Consider the following 18,769-nt stretch of genomic DNA (forward strand, 5'->3'; position numbering starts at 1 on the left):
TGCCGCAACATCTTGCAGGAAACAGTGTCTGAGGGCATGTTCATTTAATAAAAATTGTTTTATATGCATGTAACAGGAAGAAACTCATCTAACTGATATATATTTTTTTTTCAAAAGAAAACCCACAATGCTAACACTGAGCCTCTGAATTAGCAACGAGCGAAAAATACTAACACTTTACTGCACCGAAAATCACTCACAAAACCTTATTATTTATCTTTTCACCACATCCAACACATCAATTCACATCGTGAGGTGACACAGAATCTATTGACACTAAAAATGCTAACATTTTTACCTTGGCTCTGTAGTCTCTCCAAAGTGGTCTTCAATGGCATTAAAACGATAAAAACGCTGCTGAAGTTAATCCATAGGTTAATCCAATGTGTCTGTGTCCCTTTGAAATTATTTCTGATAATCCATAAGCATTAAAACTGCTTTTCCGTTTCCAGATGTCAAAGCTAGAGATAGGTTCACTGATTGAAAATTACATGCGCGAAGCCCCCACCTTTTCTCTTCACAACGTGTGTGTGAGACTCCCCCTTCGATTATATTGGCTCTAACGGTCAGAAAGAGGTGTCAACCATCAAAATCGAGCAAGAGGGGCCAGAGATATGGAAAATCCCCCCAAATGACCCCAGAAGTGGTTTCTTTTTGCTAAATCTCTCTAAAAAGGTCAAATGTCACTTGTTTTGCATCAATCTTGATACAGGGTACTTATTATATGTTGTACTTTGGATTCCTAAAGCTTTTAGTCTACTAACCCATCATCCAAGGGTGGTTTTCACTATAAGTAAAAAAATAATTTTTGGACGGACACTATAATTTACAGTTTTTTTACTATGTAAAATCTGAATTTTCTTTAAAATAAAAAACATCTATATTGATTCTGACTTTCCTACATCCAACTCACAGGTTTATCATTACTTTGAGAAAAAAGATTATTAATTTAACCCTTTTAGAAGGGAAGATATGGTCATTTGTTCTGGGAATATCATTTTCGAGCCTGAGACCTGAAAAACAGGCTCAGGGCTTAACAGGTTAACTCTTTGGTTTTTCTAACTTTATACTTTACTAATGCAGGACGACTGTTCAGCATAGAGGGAACGCTCTGTTCATTCAGGTCTTTACCTGGCCCTCCTCCTGTGATAATTAGTTTGTATCTTAAATAATAATACAGACTAAAACGTTTTTTTACACCATAAATTAAGGCCTCACAACCCCCCTGTAAAGCTCAGGTGACCCCCACCTGGGGATCAAGGTTCAAGGCTTAAATTTGTCATACGTACATAGCTACAGTGTAGTTATGCCGATGAAAATCTTAGGTCACAGGCTCCTCCAACAGTGCAACACAATAAAACTGAAAAAACTGAAAAAGTAGTGCAAGTAATACAAACAAAAAAAATAGGTAATAGTGCAATAAGAGTCTATATACAACAAGTGATTGGATCAGAGCTTTAAGGCACGTTTATGATTCACAGATTATATCATGCACTGACAGGTCTAGTTTTTAAAAGGAAAGGGAAAATCCTTTCATCAGATAAAATCTAAATAACACGTCAGAGTCTATTATTAGCCACACACAGTAAACCTAAAACAAACAAAACAGGACACATGACAATCATTGTCACAATGTAAGTCACAAGCCCTGTGCAACATTCCTTATGAATTCCTCATAACACAGGTTGTCCAAACACTGCTGACTCACCATGTTAATAACATGAAACTGAAACTAAGAAGAGAAGTAACCAAACTGCAGGTGTAAATGAAACTGAACAATAACAATAACACAATCTTAATGCAGTACTTTAAGGTTTTTATTTAACTTCCAAAATGTACTATTTGTAATAAATATCATAACTCTGAGTGTTTCAGTATGGTGGCCCTTTCCTCCCTCGTTGGTAGAGGAATATTTCCTGTGGTGAAAAAAATAAATGTCAGTTAAGGATATTTACAATTACAATCAAACAGGATGAAAACGATACATCATCCTTTAGTTTAAATTAATGTACAGAGCATATAGAGAATAACTAAACGGATTGATTACAAAACGCTCAGGGTATGATGCCTACAGTATTAACAGTATGAACAGTGTGAAATGAATACACAAAGATATACAGGATAAAAAAAGAGGGACAGTTGCCAGCATACAAACTGTAGATAGAAGCACAGGTATAGACGTTAAGATGTGAATACACAGGGAGATTTATACACTGAGGGCTAGAGCAGAACAATATAGAAAAAAATGTCATTGCGTTTAATTTGACTTTCATTGCAATTGTGATATATCTCAGTATGTTGGAGGGAATGGTGATTATTGCATCATTAATCTTATTTTCATTGAATAATATATGAAATTGATCATGCTGATTTCTTTTGCGAGGATCTGTACCTAACTAAGATTTCTTAAGTCTTTAGAATCTGGTTTGTGAATCACAACACTGCCTAATAGAAAATGGTATCTTTACACACATTTAACCTCATCAAATATTGTGCCTTGTGCGATTTGGATATTGCACAAGTCCATATTAATATTTGGAAAAAACTCTGAATTGCTATTCAGCCATAGAGAAGCCAGTGTATGGGAAGAGCATATAGTGCAGGCAAGTGTAGAGAGGCAGAAGTACATCAGCAACCAATGAGGCCTTGTTCAATTTCATTCCCATATACTCTTAATTATTTAAAACCAATTATACAATCCGCTCTAATGTTTAAAAATACATGTATTCAGGTTTATTCTCACCTGGTGGTGCCACAAAATATTCTTCAACGGTGTGTTTGGAGAGCTGAAGCAGTTCTTCAGCACAGTCCCCTTCCGTCACTGCATCCTCCCTAAGGTTTAATGACCTGAATGGATGAAACAATATTTATGCAATAGGCTCAGTTTAAAACTGTGCTGCAGTTGGGGCTCATTTGATATAGCAGGGATGAGGAGGCCAACATACAAATACACTTGTTTTCATAACTGGTTGAACCTTACCTGTCCTCCAGAACTGAATCCATTGGTTCCACCCCTGAAGTGTCAACAGCATGAAGCTGATCTGCAAATCTGATGGCTTCCTCCAAACAGGCCAGTCCCTGTTTGGTGCGGAAATCAACCAACGCCAGTCGCTCCAGTTGGTCCACCAGGTCGGCAGGGATATGCATAGGCTGTCAATTAAAAGTGTGTTGCGTAAGAAATGTATGCATGACACATTCTTTCCACAATCTTTTAAGAATGTCTTTAACTGTTAGTAACCATTGAATAAAGTAATTGCCTCCATTAATCATTTCTAATCAGCACACACTGCCATGACTCATGCCCAATAACTCCACCTTTGGTAATCTCTGAAGTTTTGTAATGTTGACAATATTGTGAGATGTTGTCCCTCAAAACTAAAGCCACACCTACATTTTATTTTCATAATCAATGAATCTACTTATTATCTTGTGGATTTATTCCTTTCTCTGTAAAATGTCAGATAATAAGAAAATATATCTATCCCAGTTTTTTAAAGCCTAAATTGGTGTCTTTAAATGTCTGGTTTTGTCAGTCCCAAAACAAAAGATGTGCAGTTTAATATTAACATATTTTATTATTTAATATCAAACAGATAAAAGTAGGCAATCTACATAATTCAGAGGCTTAAAAAACAGCATTTTGTATCTGTTTGTCTGCTACAGAAAATACTTTAAAGTAGTAGATTATTTTTTTTTGGTCAATTTACTCATTATTGAAGCTCTACTCAAAATAACCCACCTCCCTTCAAAAAAAAGTAAATTACATTCTTTATCAAAAGATAATTGTGGAGATATCAACCGGTGAAATCCATTTGATATTTCAAACCTTTAACCCATGATAACAACAGATACACCTTTTTTTATAACTTGTTGTCTGCAACAAGAACTGGGGGTTTAGTCCCTCATCGAATATATTTGAGAATAACAATTGTTTAAGACAAGGCTTTAACTAAATACCTACAATATAACATGCATTTCAGAGCATTAGTTCACACAGCATGTCTTTATGCTAATAATGTATCTTGTTCAACTAGACATGAGGACCCTACCGGGGGAAGTTGGTCCTCTGGTACTGGTTCCCATGTTGCAGCCTCTGGTACCTAGAAGAGACACCCAGGTTACAGTTTCAAGTCTTTTATTGTCATGTGTGCATAGCTACAGTGTAGTTATGACAATGGAAATCTTAGGTCACAGGCTCCTCCAACGGTGCAACACAATATAACAGATACAATAGTACAATACAACAGATAAAATAGTGCTTTTAAAGCTGCAAAGTAATTGTTTAGCATTGGGTGTTGATTGCACAGACTGCAAGTCAAATCAAAATCATTGACATTTTATTTTACCTTGGAGTTAAGTGGTCGAGAGCTCAACAGTCGCGTTACATGTGTGTTGTGGCTCTGCATGAAGATGTTCCTTCTTCTGTGGAAGATCTCCTCGTTTGTTATTGAGTATCCATCGTTAGCTAACAGGTTACATGATTTAAGTGACACGCCACGACAGGAGCGTTTCACAGCGAGACTTACCACCGACATGTTCCGGATAATAAGGTAGTGAGATATGCCCGAGAAGTATATAAAAGTTGTCACATTGTTTGAGTAATAAATAACTAAACAGGAAGGTCAGTACTGAGGTCTAAACTAGCACATGTAGCTAACGACCTGCTGTGGCTAACGTTAGCTCATGGGAAGGATGTTGTGGGACTAGAGGAAACGAGAGGGTACTTCCACTTCCTTCTTTCTTTTGGATTATATAGCCCAAACAAAAACAGACTGCAATAAAGTGTCGGCGTCCTAAATGTTAAATAATGTTGTTATATTCATTTCACCCTTAACAGTGACTCGTGTAAAGTACAACACATCAGAACTATACTGATAGATTTATAAACCGACGCTTCATAGCCTATATGAGTTGTCGTTGTTGACACATCCGTACTATTGTAAAAACGTCATATTAATAATTTACATTACAGTTTATCATTTGAAATTTTAAGTAATAATTAAATGGAGATATAACTCTGATGACAGACAACGCTTAGCGAAAATATTTGTATATTGACACATTTATATAGGAATTTGCCATTCGTTAGCTTCTGAGCGCCCGGATAGCTCAGTCGGTAGAGCATCAGACTTTTAATCTGAGGGTCTAGGGTTCAAGTCCCTATTCGGGCGGAAGATTTTTAATTTCTGATCCACAGCACACAGGCATACTTGGAATCATTTCCAGCCCGGTCATTATTTAAGCAGCAGGGTTCCCTCAGCAAGTATTATAATAACTGATAATAGATGATGCGCGTATTGATGCAACTCCACCTCCCCCGTTTATGATGTTTAATCGTATCAACTGAGCCAAAGTGTTTTTTATATTGAATGTATTTAAGAAAATATATAACAGCAATAACAAACTTTACATACTGTATTAACATGTAAGTATATTCATTTCGCTTTGTTTTTCTGTGGTATATATTTGTTTAGGAGAATTGAGCTGAGATAAAGTGGGGAATAGGTTGTATATTTTGTAATGAATTTGTTCTATATTTGTACTGCAGGGGACTACTTTTGACTTGTTGCTATCATATAAATTAACAAAGAAACACATTAAACTAGACCCGGTGAGAGTGTATGTTTCTTATACTGTATATCTTTGATCTGAGGGTCCAGCCAATGTCTGTTTTGATTTTTTTTAGCCATGACAGCTGCCTTAAGCACTTCAGCCAATGTCCCCCTATAGGTCGAATAAAACACACTACAAGATGTTTTGGAAAAATAGTTATGATTCCATTTTTATTGTTTTATTATAAGAACATATACCATTTAATATATATATATATATATATATATATATAGGAACTCTTAGTATATAATTTGATTGTTTTTCAATACACATTTAGAACTGGCCACAAAATAAAAATATCAGCTTTAACAACAAAGCAGCATCTGAATGAGAAAACAAATAAATAAATAATGATTTACTTAATTCATGTTACAATAAAGGTTATCTGACAGCAGTTAGCGTTCACAAACAAACACCTATTTTAAAAGCAGTTCATCTCACCATATTCATGAAACAACACCCGAAGAGCAACAGAGTGATGTTCTAGGCCAGTGGTTCTCAACTGGTGGGTCGCGACCCAAAAGTGGGTCGCGGACCCGTTTCGAGTGGGTCGCGGATGTGTGAGTGAAGAAAAAAAAGTTGAAAAAAAAAAAAAAACATTTTTTTTTTTTTGGGGAAAAACTCAAACTTTTATTTTGAAGGCCCGATTTTCTTCTCAGAGTGTACCAGAATGCGTAGTTTATGTTAGTATTTCTAAAAATCTCCTGGGGGAGAATCCCCCAGACCCCCCTGCTGGGGTTGGGTTTCAGCATGTGTGCCTATTTATATAGTTCAGCTTTGATTCCATCATCTCATTAAACCTTTTTTTAAAGCATACTTTAGTTCTGTGAAGGGATATAAGGGATATATGCACTGTACTTCACTTTTATTAATATTGTATGCTCAAAAGCGTATATATTACAGCACGATTTTTTGTTGAATAGATTTGAGTGCTTCAAAATGTTGGGTCGCGATGTATTGACCAAGTAAAAAGTGGGTCCCGAGGCCTGACCAGTTGAGAACCACTGTTCTAGGCAATGAATGTTGGTATTTGAGACCAATATTAGTATTAATTTCGGAGGTAAAAGCATATATATGTTGTTTTCACAAGACCCAAATCTGCCAAAACATCAATACCATTTCACGCAACTTAATCTGTACTTTAAATGTTCATCTCTGTCTAATCTGTCTCACACTAAATAATCTGATTAACGTTGCACAGCAAAACTTTTCATTTGGTAACTGTGACTAAATATTTAATCGTCTCATCATATCGTCCCAATTCATGATCATATTCAAGCTGAGGCTAACATTCAAAGAACAGGTGACAGACAACACAAGACAAAAATCAAGGTGAGTAAACGGCACAATTTACAAAATAAAAAATGGTTCACTGGATAATAAAAAATAACGTAAGAGGCTAACAAATCAGGCTTGTTGCTTTATATAAATCTCTGCCCAGACATCCATAGGTCACTTAAATATTAGGTTATGCTTTGACATAATACAATCCTCATAATTAAAACACACTTTTCTCTCATTACAGTACAATTCACACTTAACAAATAAAGACAATATTTGGCAGACGAGGCAGTTCAACGAAAACATTAAAAATACTGTTGGAAGCTAACTCACTGACATGGTGCTAAAAGCTAAATGATACATACATAATGCTGTAACACAACTGGAGTTTAATAAGTAACATGTTGGACTAAAAGCCAGTCATTTACTTTTGGGTTGTTGATTTAAATAAAATTAAAAGTCTGCTGACATTCTTCATTCATTAAGGGACAGGTATATGGAGGTTACTTACTGATAGGCTTGATTTTGTAGACTTTGACTATTAAAATATCTATCATAATCTGTTATAACAATGCTTTAATCTCACAAATATACTCTCTGGTGGAATTCAGCTCTGTGTTTTTGGTTTGAAAGGTGGAACTTAAACCATAATTATCTCAAAATATTAAGTGCACTCTGATTAACATTGACACTTAAGGTATTTCTGACAAAAATATTTTTAAATAAAAAAAATGCTTTTTCAAATACATCTGTTTTCACTGACAAATATGTAGCATCATTTACAGATACAGCTGTTGACAACACAAACAACATTGTGGATACAGTCAAAAAGGCTCATAGCAGCATACCGTGATTGTAAAGGCTTAGTGTGTGTGTGTGTGTGTGTGTGTGTGTGTGTGTGTGTGTGTGTGTGTGTGTGTGTGTGTGTGTGTGTGTGTGTGTGTGTGTGTGTGTCGGTGTGTGTGTGTGTGTGTCGGTGTCGGTGTCGGTGTGTGTCGGTGTGTGTGTGTGTGTGTGTGTGTGTGTGTGTGTGTGTGTGTGTGTGTGTTCTCAGATGTGTTTTCTTCTTGTGCTGCTACAGCCGTTCACACTTTACTTGGAAGGAAAAAGAAGACAGAGAACCCAATCACTTGTTCTCTATCAGAATCTGCACCTTGCACACCAGGTCTCTGGCCATGGTCAAAATCTGCTTCGTGTTGTGGTGCTCAGCCATTTCTGAAAGACAAAGAAACATGATTCATGTATTGTTTGAAAACCAGAAGAAGGATACTTATGGAAATGCATTTTCTTAAATGTCTGGGGAACAACAGGTGTGTCACAGCTAGTTTGTAAATAATTTCATCCTACTACTCAACAGTGAAGCATCAGTTTCCAGCGGATTACAATTAAATGATTTTTCTGGTTATTTAGTATTGCTATTTTATTAAGTTTAAGCCTGGTTCCAGACCTATACATTGCTGTTTAATTCACCTGTTTCCCTGGTGGTAAAAACAACCAACCTATCAGAGCTCTTTATTAGACAAATCTTAATCAGGACTCAGATCCAGTATCAGGTTTATAATACTGGGGACTTGTAGAGAAGATATTTTAAAAGAATGGACAACATCGGTGCAGCAGATGGCGACATTGAGTATTCAGACTTTAGGTCCCTATTGTGAGTCAAGCTCTCACAATGATGGTTCCTACAATTCCCATAATGCAACTAAAATATATTAGTTGCACCAGTGCCAAATGTTAAATAATAATTTTCAAATTCCCTGCTACAAGGTTCCATTGGAGGATTTACTATATACATTTTTTATTTACAACCTCAATGACATCCCTTAGGTTATTAACTAAGCCTTCACAGAGCTGCTTCAAAGCCAAGGACCAAATTATAAAACTGTTTTGGTAGTGATTGTTTGTCAACCATCTCAGCTGTAAAGAGCCACATTTTACCATTGAAGAACTTAATGATTTCAGTGAAGTCCATGTTGTTCTCCAGGATGATGTCCCTGTAGATCTCCACCAGCGCCAGGGCAATGAAAAGCACAAAGTGGCTAGAAGAGGCATACTTGGCAGCCCAGATAGTTTCCCACACTGCAAACACATCATCGTACACCAGCTCTGGAAGACAAATCACAAAAAGAGACGGGAGTCGGACCACATTTTGTATTTGAAGGCTCCGATGGGAGTTTGCAGGAAGTGGAGTTATCAGTGGAGAAAGATAGGAGTGGAAGCAGGTGTTAGAGGAAAGGTTTACTCAGATAGCCAGGTGACAAAAAGTCCTTTGTTTTATAAAGCCTGCAGCTGCAACACACAGCAATTATTTCATAAGCAACTCCCAGGAACGGCTTCCCAAAAATATAGCTGACTACCAAATACTTTCCAAGGCTAGATAACTAAATGTCTTGTTAGCAAGCTGCAGAAGTGTTTGGCATTTTATCCAGCAACAGGGCTTAAAGAGGAGGGCATTTCTCTCTCCTCTAATTGGCACAAACTCTTTCACACCACTTTACCTCGCTTGAAGTCTAGGAGAAACCAGCGGTAGCAGAAGTAGAAGTGGGTATAGTCTCCGTTCTGGTGCATTAGCTCAAACATCTCAGAATCCAGGATCTACGCAGAGAGGGGATCAGAAAATGCAAAGGAAAGGTGTAAAAAAAGTGTGACGTTTGTTGGCAATGAATGCATTTATTAATACCGGTTTGCTACAATGTGTTAAGATTTGAAAGGTCACCTGAATAAGAGAGCGCATGTTGGCAAAGTGGGTATCCATAGCTCCTCCGTGGGGGAAGTTTTGATTCATTCTCTTCATGAGCTCAGTGAAACAGCTGAAGGCCATGGCCTCTGATAGCAGGAAACAGAGAGAGGAAGCAGGAGTGAGAACGTGTGTGGGCAAACTGTCCTCCGTTGTTCCATCAATAATTGTAAAAATACACCGAATGTCGGAGAAGAGAGGTGATTCAGTGTTGACTCACCGTCATCCAGGATGACAAGAAGTGGAGCCAGCAGATCACACATGCCCTGCACGTAACCGATGTCCAGGTGCCTCCAGATATAGCTGTTAATATACAATCGAGAGAAGTGAACGCTTTTTATCTGCCACTCATCCGCTGAGTCACCCTCTGCTCAGGATTGAGAGGTATTCACACATTTTCCAACTCAATGGACGTTTTTAAACGACAGCTGAAGACTTTTTAGGTATTAGCGACAACCCCCTTTCAATCTTTATAATTAGTATTATTTATTTGTATATTGTTTTATTGATGTATTTATTTTATAGGTCTTAATTTATGTTTATTTATTTTATAGTTTTATTAGCAGTCTTTTAATCTTTATTATTCATATTCGTTTTTATTTATTTTTTATTATTATTGTTTTATTTCTTTCTATAGGTTTACATATTGTACTGTATCTTTCATTTTGTGTTCATTCTGCCTTTATGTAACAGAGGGAGCATTATCTATTTTATTGTATTTCCTTTTACCTCCTTGTGTTCCTTGCACTGTTATATAATCTTGTTATGCTGCATGTGTGCGTGCGTAAAGGTTTAGACGTTTGACCTGAAGTTAATTTCTTGTTTTTTGTTTTCATTTGTGATGTGTGCCATGTTGGGAAAGCACTTTGAGCTGCACCTGGTGTATAAAAAGTGCTATACAAATAAAGCTTTATTATTAATTTTACATTTTTTCCGACGCTGTTTTATCACCATTTATCAAGGAGACTACTGCAAAAATGATTAGGCTTTTCTAATGGGCTTTTGTTTGGGCCGAATAAGCTGGTTTATACATTTTTCTGTTTTCTTTCATGCATTTCCTTTCAAATCCTCAGAAAAAAACAAAACCAAAAAGGTGTGGTAGTATTATGTCCCTCTCATCTTTCTGACTTCAGTGACTCCATCATTTGCAATCTGCCCCAAGACGTTTGTACCTACTAAAGACTTAAAGTGGACCTATCATGCTATATTTGAATAATATAGTGTAGGACCATACCTATATACTGTAAGGCATATTTATACTTTTTTTTTTTCAAAATACCAAACAGATCATGCATTTTAGCCATGCCTCATTTTGCTCAATTTGACAATTTATAGCTCTGGGCAGATTCAGTGAGAACAGCACCATCTACTGGCCTGGCATATGTACTACAGCGTCTCCAGCGCTTTCGAACGGCAATGGCCGTGGCGGTCTCCTCCTGATTGGTGGAGTTGGCCCAATAGCCGTAGCGCCACCGTCCTGACGTCAGGACAGTGTTCAAATCTGGATCAGTTTGTATCAGATCCGTTACAGCCCCTTTTTTAGAGATTTGGGTATGGAGGAAAATAGAGAGGGTTGTGTTTTCTGACACTTGGTGAGTTCCCTGGAACACCGGGGACACATATTCATGTGTAAAAGACGTACAAAAGTGCATTTTGCATGATAGGTCCCCTTTTAAATCTTTAAAAAGTTATAAATTGTTTAAAATGTAAAAAGGCTAGGTCATTTCTTGAAACAGCCAGGCACTTTAGATTTTAGTGAATGTTACTCAAAATGAGAAAATCATGCATTTCTTGTAGACTATTTTCAGCTGTGAATTGACACACATTTGGTGCTCTAGACAAATTGCCAGCAGGAAAGTATGTGATGAATGGACACAAAATAAATGGTGAGGACATTATTATAATCCTAACACTCATTAGCACATTTACATTCATACCACCAGCCTTAAAATGTAGATAAGCCATTTTCAGTAGATATCAAGAAGGATGAAATCAGCATGTTTGTATTCTTTAACATCCTGATGCTGTGAGTGTTTTACCTGCACATGATGTTGCGCAGTTTCTCCAGGTTGGCGGGAGTGAAGTACCAATAGTTTCGGTCACAGCGCTGGACATCCTTTTCAATCCGGTGCAGATTTAATGTATACAAGTCCAAAGCTCTTGCTGAAACAAACAACACAATAAATAGATTAAATAAGCTCAACAACAACAACACATAGAAAGGTCTTTTTTTTTACATTTGAAAATCTGATTCATACAGTGAAGGGACTCCCAGACTCTTGAGAGGGCGCTTCATTCTTAGGGTCTCCAGGTCCAGGCGGAGAGACAAAGTTAGGGTACAGGTTCACCCCCTCTGGCTCCTCTGCAGTGGGCTTTCCCTGCTCGTCCTCCTGGCCAGGCTCCAGATGGGGGGCTGCTTCACAACGCCCCTTCCTGCTCCAAGGCACCATGGAACTTTGGCTTTAGGGATCTCCTCCATCTCTATGGCGGAGGGAGACTCGTCAGACTCAGTCATGACCCGAGCCTCGTCTTTCTGAGAGGAAAAGTAGGCTTCTCTGGCTGTCAAGTCTGCTGGGAAAATCAGGTTCTTCTCAACCACGGGATCCACTGGATAGACAGATACATTTTCTTTCTTTTCTTCCAACAAAAACTCTTGTGGTTTACTCGTCTTTGATTCATCCATTTCCTTCGTTTTTTCCACATCTGTTTCTGCTATATTCTTAATCTCTGTCTCTCCCTCAGCATTTAATTCTGCTTCTTCAGTCAGACTTTGCTCAACAAGTTCTCCTTTAGATTCGTTGGCAGCAGCTGGTGACACCATCGTGGGATCCTCATCGGGCACTTCGTTCTCCGTTTCCCCTTCAATTCCTTTAAGTGCATCTTTATCTTCACTTTCTGGCATCTCTGTTTTAATTTCTCCAGACTCATCAACGGTTTCTTGGGTCTTGGCTTGCAGACTTGTCTCTTCCTTGGCATTCGACAGCTCCTCAGTCTTGATGTTTTCTTCAGTTCTGGTCACATGTCCTCTCTCCTTCTCCTCTTCCTCCTGGTTGCTCTTCACGCTACCTTTCTCCTCTGTGAGACCTTCACTGTCTGCAGGTTTGACTGGGCTCTGTGGCGCCTGAGGGACAGCGGCAGGTTTTGGGGTAGTATCAGGTGCAGCGCTGTCCTCTGTGAGGGAGCCATCCGACAGGCCGGAGGTGACGGAGAAGTTGCGGGAAGAAGGATGTCCGGAGTCAGGAGAGCTCGTCCCGTTCTGCAGAGCCCCGTTGGGTATCTTTGGCACCAGTTTGGCCTCTTCGCTCTTGGGCTCCGTCTCGATCGGGTCAACCTCCTCCACGGACTCAAACACCTGAAAGAACAAGCCAAAGGGAAGCAGGCTACTCCAGGGGAAGGGGTGGGAGGATGTGAAGAACTAGCAAGGGGAAAATGCAGGGATGTTGAAAAGGGTTGAGATCACATGCATTACTTTAGGATCCGGATACAAGAAGTCTAAACACCATTTCAGTCTTTGAAAGGCCCTTTTTAGAAGACCATCTACACAGGCTGCTATCTGGTGAGTGTGTCATACCTGTGTGCTGCTGCTGGAGTCACTCTGCAGGCGAGCCAGACTCTGCCTGTCAGAGCTCTGGGAGGACTGGGTAATAAAGATATACCGACCAAGATATTATTATATAAACCCTTTTTTAACTGAAATGCATCTCTGTTATTACATTGGCTCATTACATGTGCTGAGCTTACATTAAAGGTCCCCTATTATACTGTTTTTCATCAACATATTATAGGTCTCAGATATATACAAAACATGTCTTTGAAGTGTTTGGCTCCAAACACCAAACAGATCATTGCAGCATCCCATAATCCCCTCTGTTTCAGCCCTGTTTCAAAAGTGCTGATTCTCTGTCTGTTACTTTAGATGAAAATAAGGAGCCACTCCCCACGCCCCTCTGAGAGATATTTGGTTAAGAAGAACACAATGGTGCTCTAGGAGGAGATTCAGGTGATAAGGTGGGTGGGGGGGGGTTACCTTGGTTGGTGATTGGCTAATGGTTACACAAGCCAAAACATCGTTATGACATCATAAAGTGGCCAAAATCTGATCAGCTCATTTTCAGACAGGTTTTTATATAAATGGATCAGGACAAAAAGAGAGAGAATCTTTTTTCCTGAAACTTTCAGAATCTCTTTACACAGAGGGGACACATGTTTATTTATAAAAGACATGAACAAGTGGATTTTGCATAATAGGTGACCTTTAAAGGGATACTCAAATTACATTGTACAAATTGTGTGACGTTGCAGGATAAAGAACATTTGAAACTTTTACTTTTCAAAAATAAAGCTACAGAAGAGTTATACAACTGATTCAACAAGCTGAGAAGTACCGCCTGTAACTAGTAAACAGACTAGTAACTCTGAAAATAAGTGTGCTTCACCTCATTGCTGACGGAGGAGTTGTGGTGGCTCATCATCTTCTGACTGGGACTGTCCATGCTCGCTGCGGAGGAACACTTTGCTATGGCCGCCGCGTGCTGCTCCTTCTCCCTCTGCCGGACGATCTCCTCACAGCCGAGCCACTCACTCATGGTCTGCTGGTAGCACACTCGCACCTTCTCGTCCACCTGGGGGGAGGAGGAGGGTACCATCAAGGGTCAGTGGTTCAGGGGGAAAACGCTCTGAACACAAAGATATATTTGTAGTGAAAACTACAAACCTCCTTCCTCTCAGCTTCTGACATTCCAAACTGGTAATGGCCCAGCAGGAAAGGCCACACCTCTTTACGCAGCGAGGCCTCCACCCCGCCGTAGTACACCAGGCGGAGCAGGTCCTTCTCCTCGTATGCCTGGAGACACAAGAACTTTCTTTTATCTTTTGGATTTTCCCTAAAAGACTATTTCAAATCATTGCACAGCATTAACAACACAGAGAGCTGTAGACTAGTAGTCGTTTCTTATTTATTTCATTTAAGTATTGCCAGTTCTGCACAACCCTCTGAATATGTTGCACATTTGTAGATAAGCTACCTCTCCTAATATCTGCACAGCTTTACACAACAATACTGCACATATTTTATTTTATTGTTCCGAGTATTTTATCAGAGTTAATGTTATAATAGGTTTTTTTCAAATGTTGTACCGGTTTCTCCTACAATTTATCTTCTTTCACTTTGTTTATGTATGCACTATATACACCAAGGCAAATTCCTCGTATGTGTAAACCTACTTGGCAACAAAAGTATTATTCACAAAAAATTAACCAGTTTTCATTCAAATATTAGCTTGTAAAGCATGTACATTTATGTTGAGGTCAAACTTATAATGGCTTCAGATAAACGTTGCTAAAGTCTAAATTAACGATAGATGTGGACTTTAAGACTGACAGGGTCATTAGTCATGCTTCATGCATTCTGTTGTGAGACTAATGTGTGAGCCACATGATTAACAGAGGATGAATATGGATGAGACACAAGATTGATGGAGGGAGAAAGCCTGAGAGTGGACATGCATGCGTGTGTGTGTGTGTGTGTGTGTGTGTGTGTGTGTGTGTGTGTGTGTGTGTGTGTGTGTGTGTGTGTGTGTAGCATACTGTCAGCAGCAGTGTGATGTTTGTGTTGCAGTGCTGTGACACCAGCGATGCTTACTGTGCAGTCCTGGAGGAACGTCTGCCAAACGTCTGTGGTGAGCCCTTTGTAGGCGTCACACGGCACGTCGGGCGCCACGATGGTGTGATTGACGAGCGCAGAGAGGTGTGTGCGCACGGTGGACAGGTGACGGCAGTACGCCAACCCTGCAGGACAATACAGTTCATTACTTAGTGGCTCTGCAGATGTTAGTGATAATTCAAAGGAGAATATTACGCACTTCTTCCAACACATTTTTCATACTGAATGTAAATACTTATGTCAAATGCTTTTCAGTGTAAACAATAAGCGATCACATACAGCCATAAAACGCCCGAGAGATGATCTGATTCTTCATGTTGTCGCACAGCATCTTCAGAGGAGCCCTGCAGGAAGACACAGCACATTCACATTTACAGTGTTTCACCTATGTAAGGGGAAAACATTTCTCTTCTCTATCCTTAAACTATTATTAAACTAATTACCCAATGCATCATAAAAAACTGTATCTCATGTATTACAGGGTTAGGTCTAACCTTTTATCATGCTAATTATTGCCGTGCTGCCATATAGAACAAAATGGCTCTGAGGATGGCCTTTTTTTCAAAAACGTTTTATCTGCCTCGCTCATCACCTCATTTTCCAAACACATGTCAGTGAGGTAAATGTCACATAATTGTCTCCTCGGTAATTGCCTGGTTGTTGTATCTTTGCTCCTTTCTGTTTCCTCTGTATTGTGTGTGCGCTCTAAAGGACTTATATACACCTATGTGTTTGTGAACAATTATAGAAAGGGTTTTTCCTGATATATCACTGTACGAAGTCATGGGGTGTCAGGTTACTGTGTGTCTCGAGCAGTTTCCCTGTCACAATGTACCACAACTAGGCTTGAGGGGTAACAGATTACATGTAACGAGATTACGTAATCAGGATTAAAAAATGATTACAATTACATACAAAAAATTAAGTAATCAGATTACTGTTCATTTTAAATTGAGATTACTAGCAGGATTACAGTGTTAAAAAACATATATATATTATAGGTAGACATACTGAATGAATATTCTTTATGATTTATATTCTGGCTACCTACATTATCCTTTATTTTTAAATAATTATTTTTTAATGCAGTAGGTGGACACCTGATATATATATATAAAAAAAATACAGTCTATACTTTTGATGAAGATATTAGGTTAAACAGCATTTGTAAACTATTACTGTTACTACTCTTTGGTATGAACATCTTGTTTTTCTCTTTTCTAAGGTTACATTGTTACATACACTTAAATAAAAACATCTTATTGATATTTATTTTCTCTTGTTTTTATTTGCATTGCATTTTATTTTGAGGTAATCGAAAAGTAACAAAGTAATCAGAATACATTACTTTTATATTGTGATACTCAGATTAGGTTACTGATGATTTTTTTCAGGTAACTATTAATTGTAACGGATTACATTTTTAGAGTAACCCCTCCGAACCCTGAACACAACACAGTCCAGTGTAAAGCGTGCTTATTCCTCACCTCTCATGATTGCACCCCTTAGGCGTGGCTCCGTCAGAGAAGCTGCCAGGAGAACAAGAGGAACACGAGGACTTCCTGAGGGTGGGATGCCACATTGTAGCTCCTTGGTCCAAGTCTGGAGGAGTCACTGCAACACACACACACACACACACACACACACACACACACACACACACACACACACACACACACACACACACACACACACACACACACACACACAACACACACACACACACACACACACACACACACAACACACACACACACACACAACACACACACACACACACACACACACACACACACACACACACACACACACACACACACACACACACACACAACACACACACACACACACACACACACAACACACACACACACACACACACACACACACACACACACACACACACACACAGCATACTACACAGGCTTTCAACATTAATTACATTGATTCAAACACAGCTGGAAAGACTTGCAGAATTATGCTCATCGACTGTGATCCGCTAAAAGCACCTGAGAGTACAATTTTGTGTTTGATTCCTGTTAAAGCATATAAGTACATTTGCATTCTTGAACTGGTGCAGAATGTGAAAGCATGAAGCCGGCCAATTCAATTCAATTATTATAAAGGGAAATCGATCAATCAGTTATCCACGCAGCGGCTGTTGAAAGGTTACTGCGCAGTAATGCAGTAAAAAGGGCGGCAGGGAGTGGGAGGGGCTTTAATCGCAGGACACATCGATAAACATCGCCAGAAGCTCAGGACAGGTCAGGAGGAGATTAGATCAGGAAGCTAAGGCAAGCTGACAGACAGAGCAGAGGTGTGACTGTGTTACAGCTGCTTCCTGTGAGAGTGGGGGGGTCTTCAGGGCAGCTGCAGGACATCTTTGGGACAACCAGGATGCCTGTTTTGAAGGGGGACGGCCCACTCAGTGGAAGCGAGAGGGAGGAAGTCAGATGGGGAGCATGGGTTACAGTCACTGTAACAAACAACGTGTGACAACAAATGAAAATGCAACAATCTGGAAAGGCCCGCGGGTGCCGCTCATATTCATCTACTTCCAGTGGTGTAAAGTTACTAAATATATTTACTCAAGTACATATTGATGATAAACAATATGATCAACAATTAAAAAAGACTAGTTACACCTGGATTACAACTACCCAGCAGTACATTAAGTAATCAAAATGAATTTTACCTTTACCAGCTCGATACATAAATAATTATATATAATTATATATGATTGTAAAATGGGCCAATCTGAATGAATTTTAGTAGCTTTTGGTTCCAACACTTTTGTAGTTTTACTTGAGTAATATTTTGAATACAGGACTTTTACTTGTAACAGAGTATTCCTACACTCTGCTACACTTTTACTTAAGAACAAGATCTGAGTACTTCTTCCCCCTCTGTCTGCTTCTCAGGAGGGAATCTCACCAAACTCTGAGTGGCTGTTTGGAAAGAGGATGCGGAAGACATAGTCGGTGGCCTCGTCCTCCTCCTTATCTGAGACCGAGTCTGAGGATCCAGATCCCTGAGGAACCCTGTTCCGCAGCTTCGGAAACACCTTCCCCTGTGACGAGAATATAAACAATATTTAACTAATGCCAACAACTAAATCATTCTAACCCATTAGAGCCCAGTTTAGCCATCCATGTGAATTAAAGAGGATGAGTGTCATGCTTAATAATAGTGCCTGAACCTGCATGGGCGGTTTTCATTATACTGTTTAGCTGCAGATAAAATGCTACTCACAGTCCATCAAAAAAATCCATTCATTAAAGAAGCCACTTTCTGTGTTGTGGTGCAGAGAACATTACGCCACACATTCATTACTAATATTATTACAACCATGCAATGCGTTTCAAAACGTCGTTTTTATTGATTTATTGATCAGGCTGATTCTGCATTTGAGTGCCCTTTTATGTGTAATTTGTTTACTGTATGTGAGGCTAGGGACCCTAAAGAAAGACTTCCTG

The 18,769-nt window shown here is 39.0% G+C and overlaps 2 protein-coding genes and 1 non-coding gene across 3 annotated transcripts in view; 1 reads left to right on the forward strand and 2 right to left on the reverse strand.

Annotated features, from left to right (window-relative positions):
• Positions 1-1,795: 1,795 nt before the first annotated feature.
• Positions 1,796-4,714, reverse strand: LOC117476042 (glutamyl-tRNA(Gln) amidotransferase subunit C, mitochondrial-like). The gene is made up of 5 exons (XM_034122394.1): positions 4,347-4,714; positions 4,050-4,100; positions 2,981-3,150; positions 2,744-2,847; positions 1,796-1,916 (listed from the first exon to the last, which is right to left on the reverse strand). The coding sequence occupies exons 1-5, from the start codon at positions 4,533-4,535 to the stop codon at positions 1,855-1,857; spliced, it is 576 nt and encodes a 191-aa protein (XP_033978285.1). The 5' UTR covers positions 4,536-4,714; the 3' UTR covers positions 1,796-1,854.
• A 384-nt stretch (positions 4,715-5,098) lies between these two features.
• trnak-uuu lies at positions 5,099-5,171 on the forward strand. The gene has a single exon. It is a non-coding gene; the product is annotated as a tRNA-Lys (tRNA).
• A 2,739-nt stretch (positions 5,172-7,910) lies between these two features.
• The window catches only part of sgsm1a (small G protein signaling modulator 1a), a 28,066-nt gene continuing 17,207 nt past the window's right edge, over positions 7,911-18,769 (reverse strand). The window contains 15 exon segments of the mRNA XM_034122435.1: positions 7,911-8,109; positions 8,833-9,000; positions 9,393-9,489; positions 9,611-9,720; positions 9,852-9,934; positions 11,671-11,800; positions 11,895-12,086; positions 12,089-12,983; positions 13,203-13,268; positions 14,068-14,253; positions 14,346-14,474; positions 15,273-15,418; positions 15,573-15,637; positions 16,781-16,907; positions 18,228-18,363. Of these exon segments, the coding sequence (XP_033978326.1) occupies positions 8,021-8,109; positions 8,833-9,000; positions 9,393-9,489; positions 9,611-9,720; positions 9,852-9,934; positions 11,671-11,800; positions 11,895-12,086; positions 12,089-12,983; positions 13,203-13,268; positions 14,068-14,253; positions 14,346-14,474; positions 15,273-15,418; positions 15,573-15,637; positions 16,781-16,907; positions 18,228-18,363 (2,619 nt within the window). The 3' untranslated portion in view covers positions 7,911-8,020.

This window comes from Trematomus bernacchii, unplaced genomic scaffold (assembly GCF_902827165.1).
Source record: "Trematomus bernacchii unplaced genomic scaffold, fTreBer1.1, whole genome shotgun sequence".
NCBI lineage: Eukaryota > Metazoa > Chordata > Actinopteri > Perciformes > Nototheniidae > Trematomus > Trematomus bernacchii.

What these genes read in the sequence shown, in the direction of transcription:
- LOC117476042 (XM_034122394.1), bottom strand. Translation starts at nt 4,535, where the DNA reads ATGTCGGTGGTAAGTCTCGCTGTGAAACGCTCCTGTCGTGGCGTGTCA. An exon ending in CTCGACCACTTAACTCCAAG is followed by an intron (nt 4,101 to 4,346) that starts GTAAAATAAAAT and finishes TGTCTCTTCTAG; the next exon opens with GTACCAGAGGCTGCAACATG. An exon ending in ATATTTTGTGGCACCACCAG is followed by an intron (nt 1,917 to 2,743) that starts GTGAGAATAAAC and finishes TTTTCACCACAG; the next exon opens with GAAATATTCCTCTACCAACG.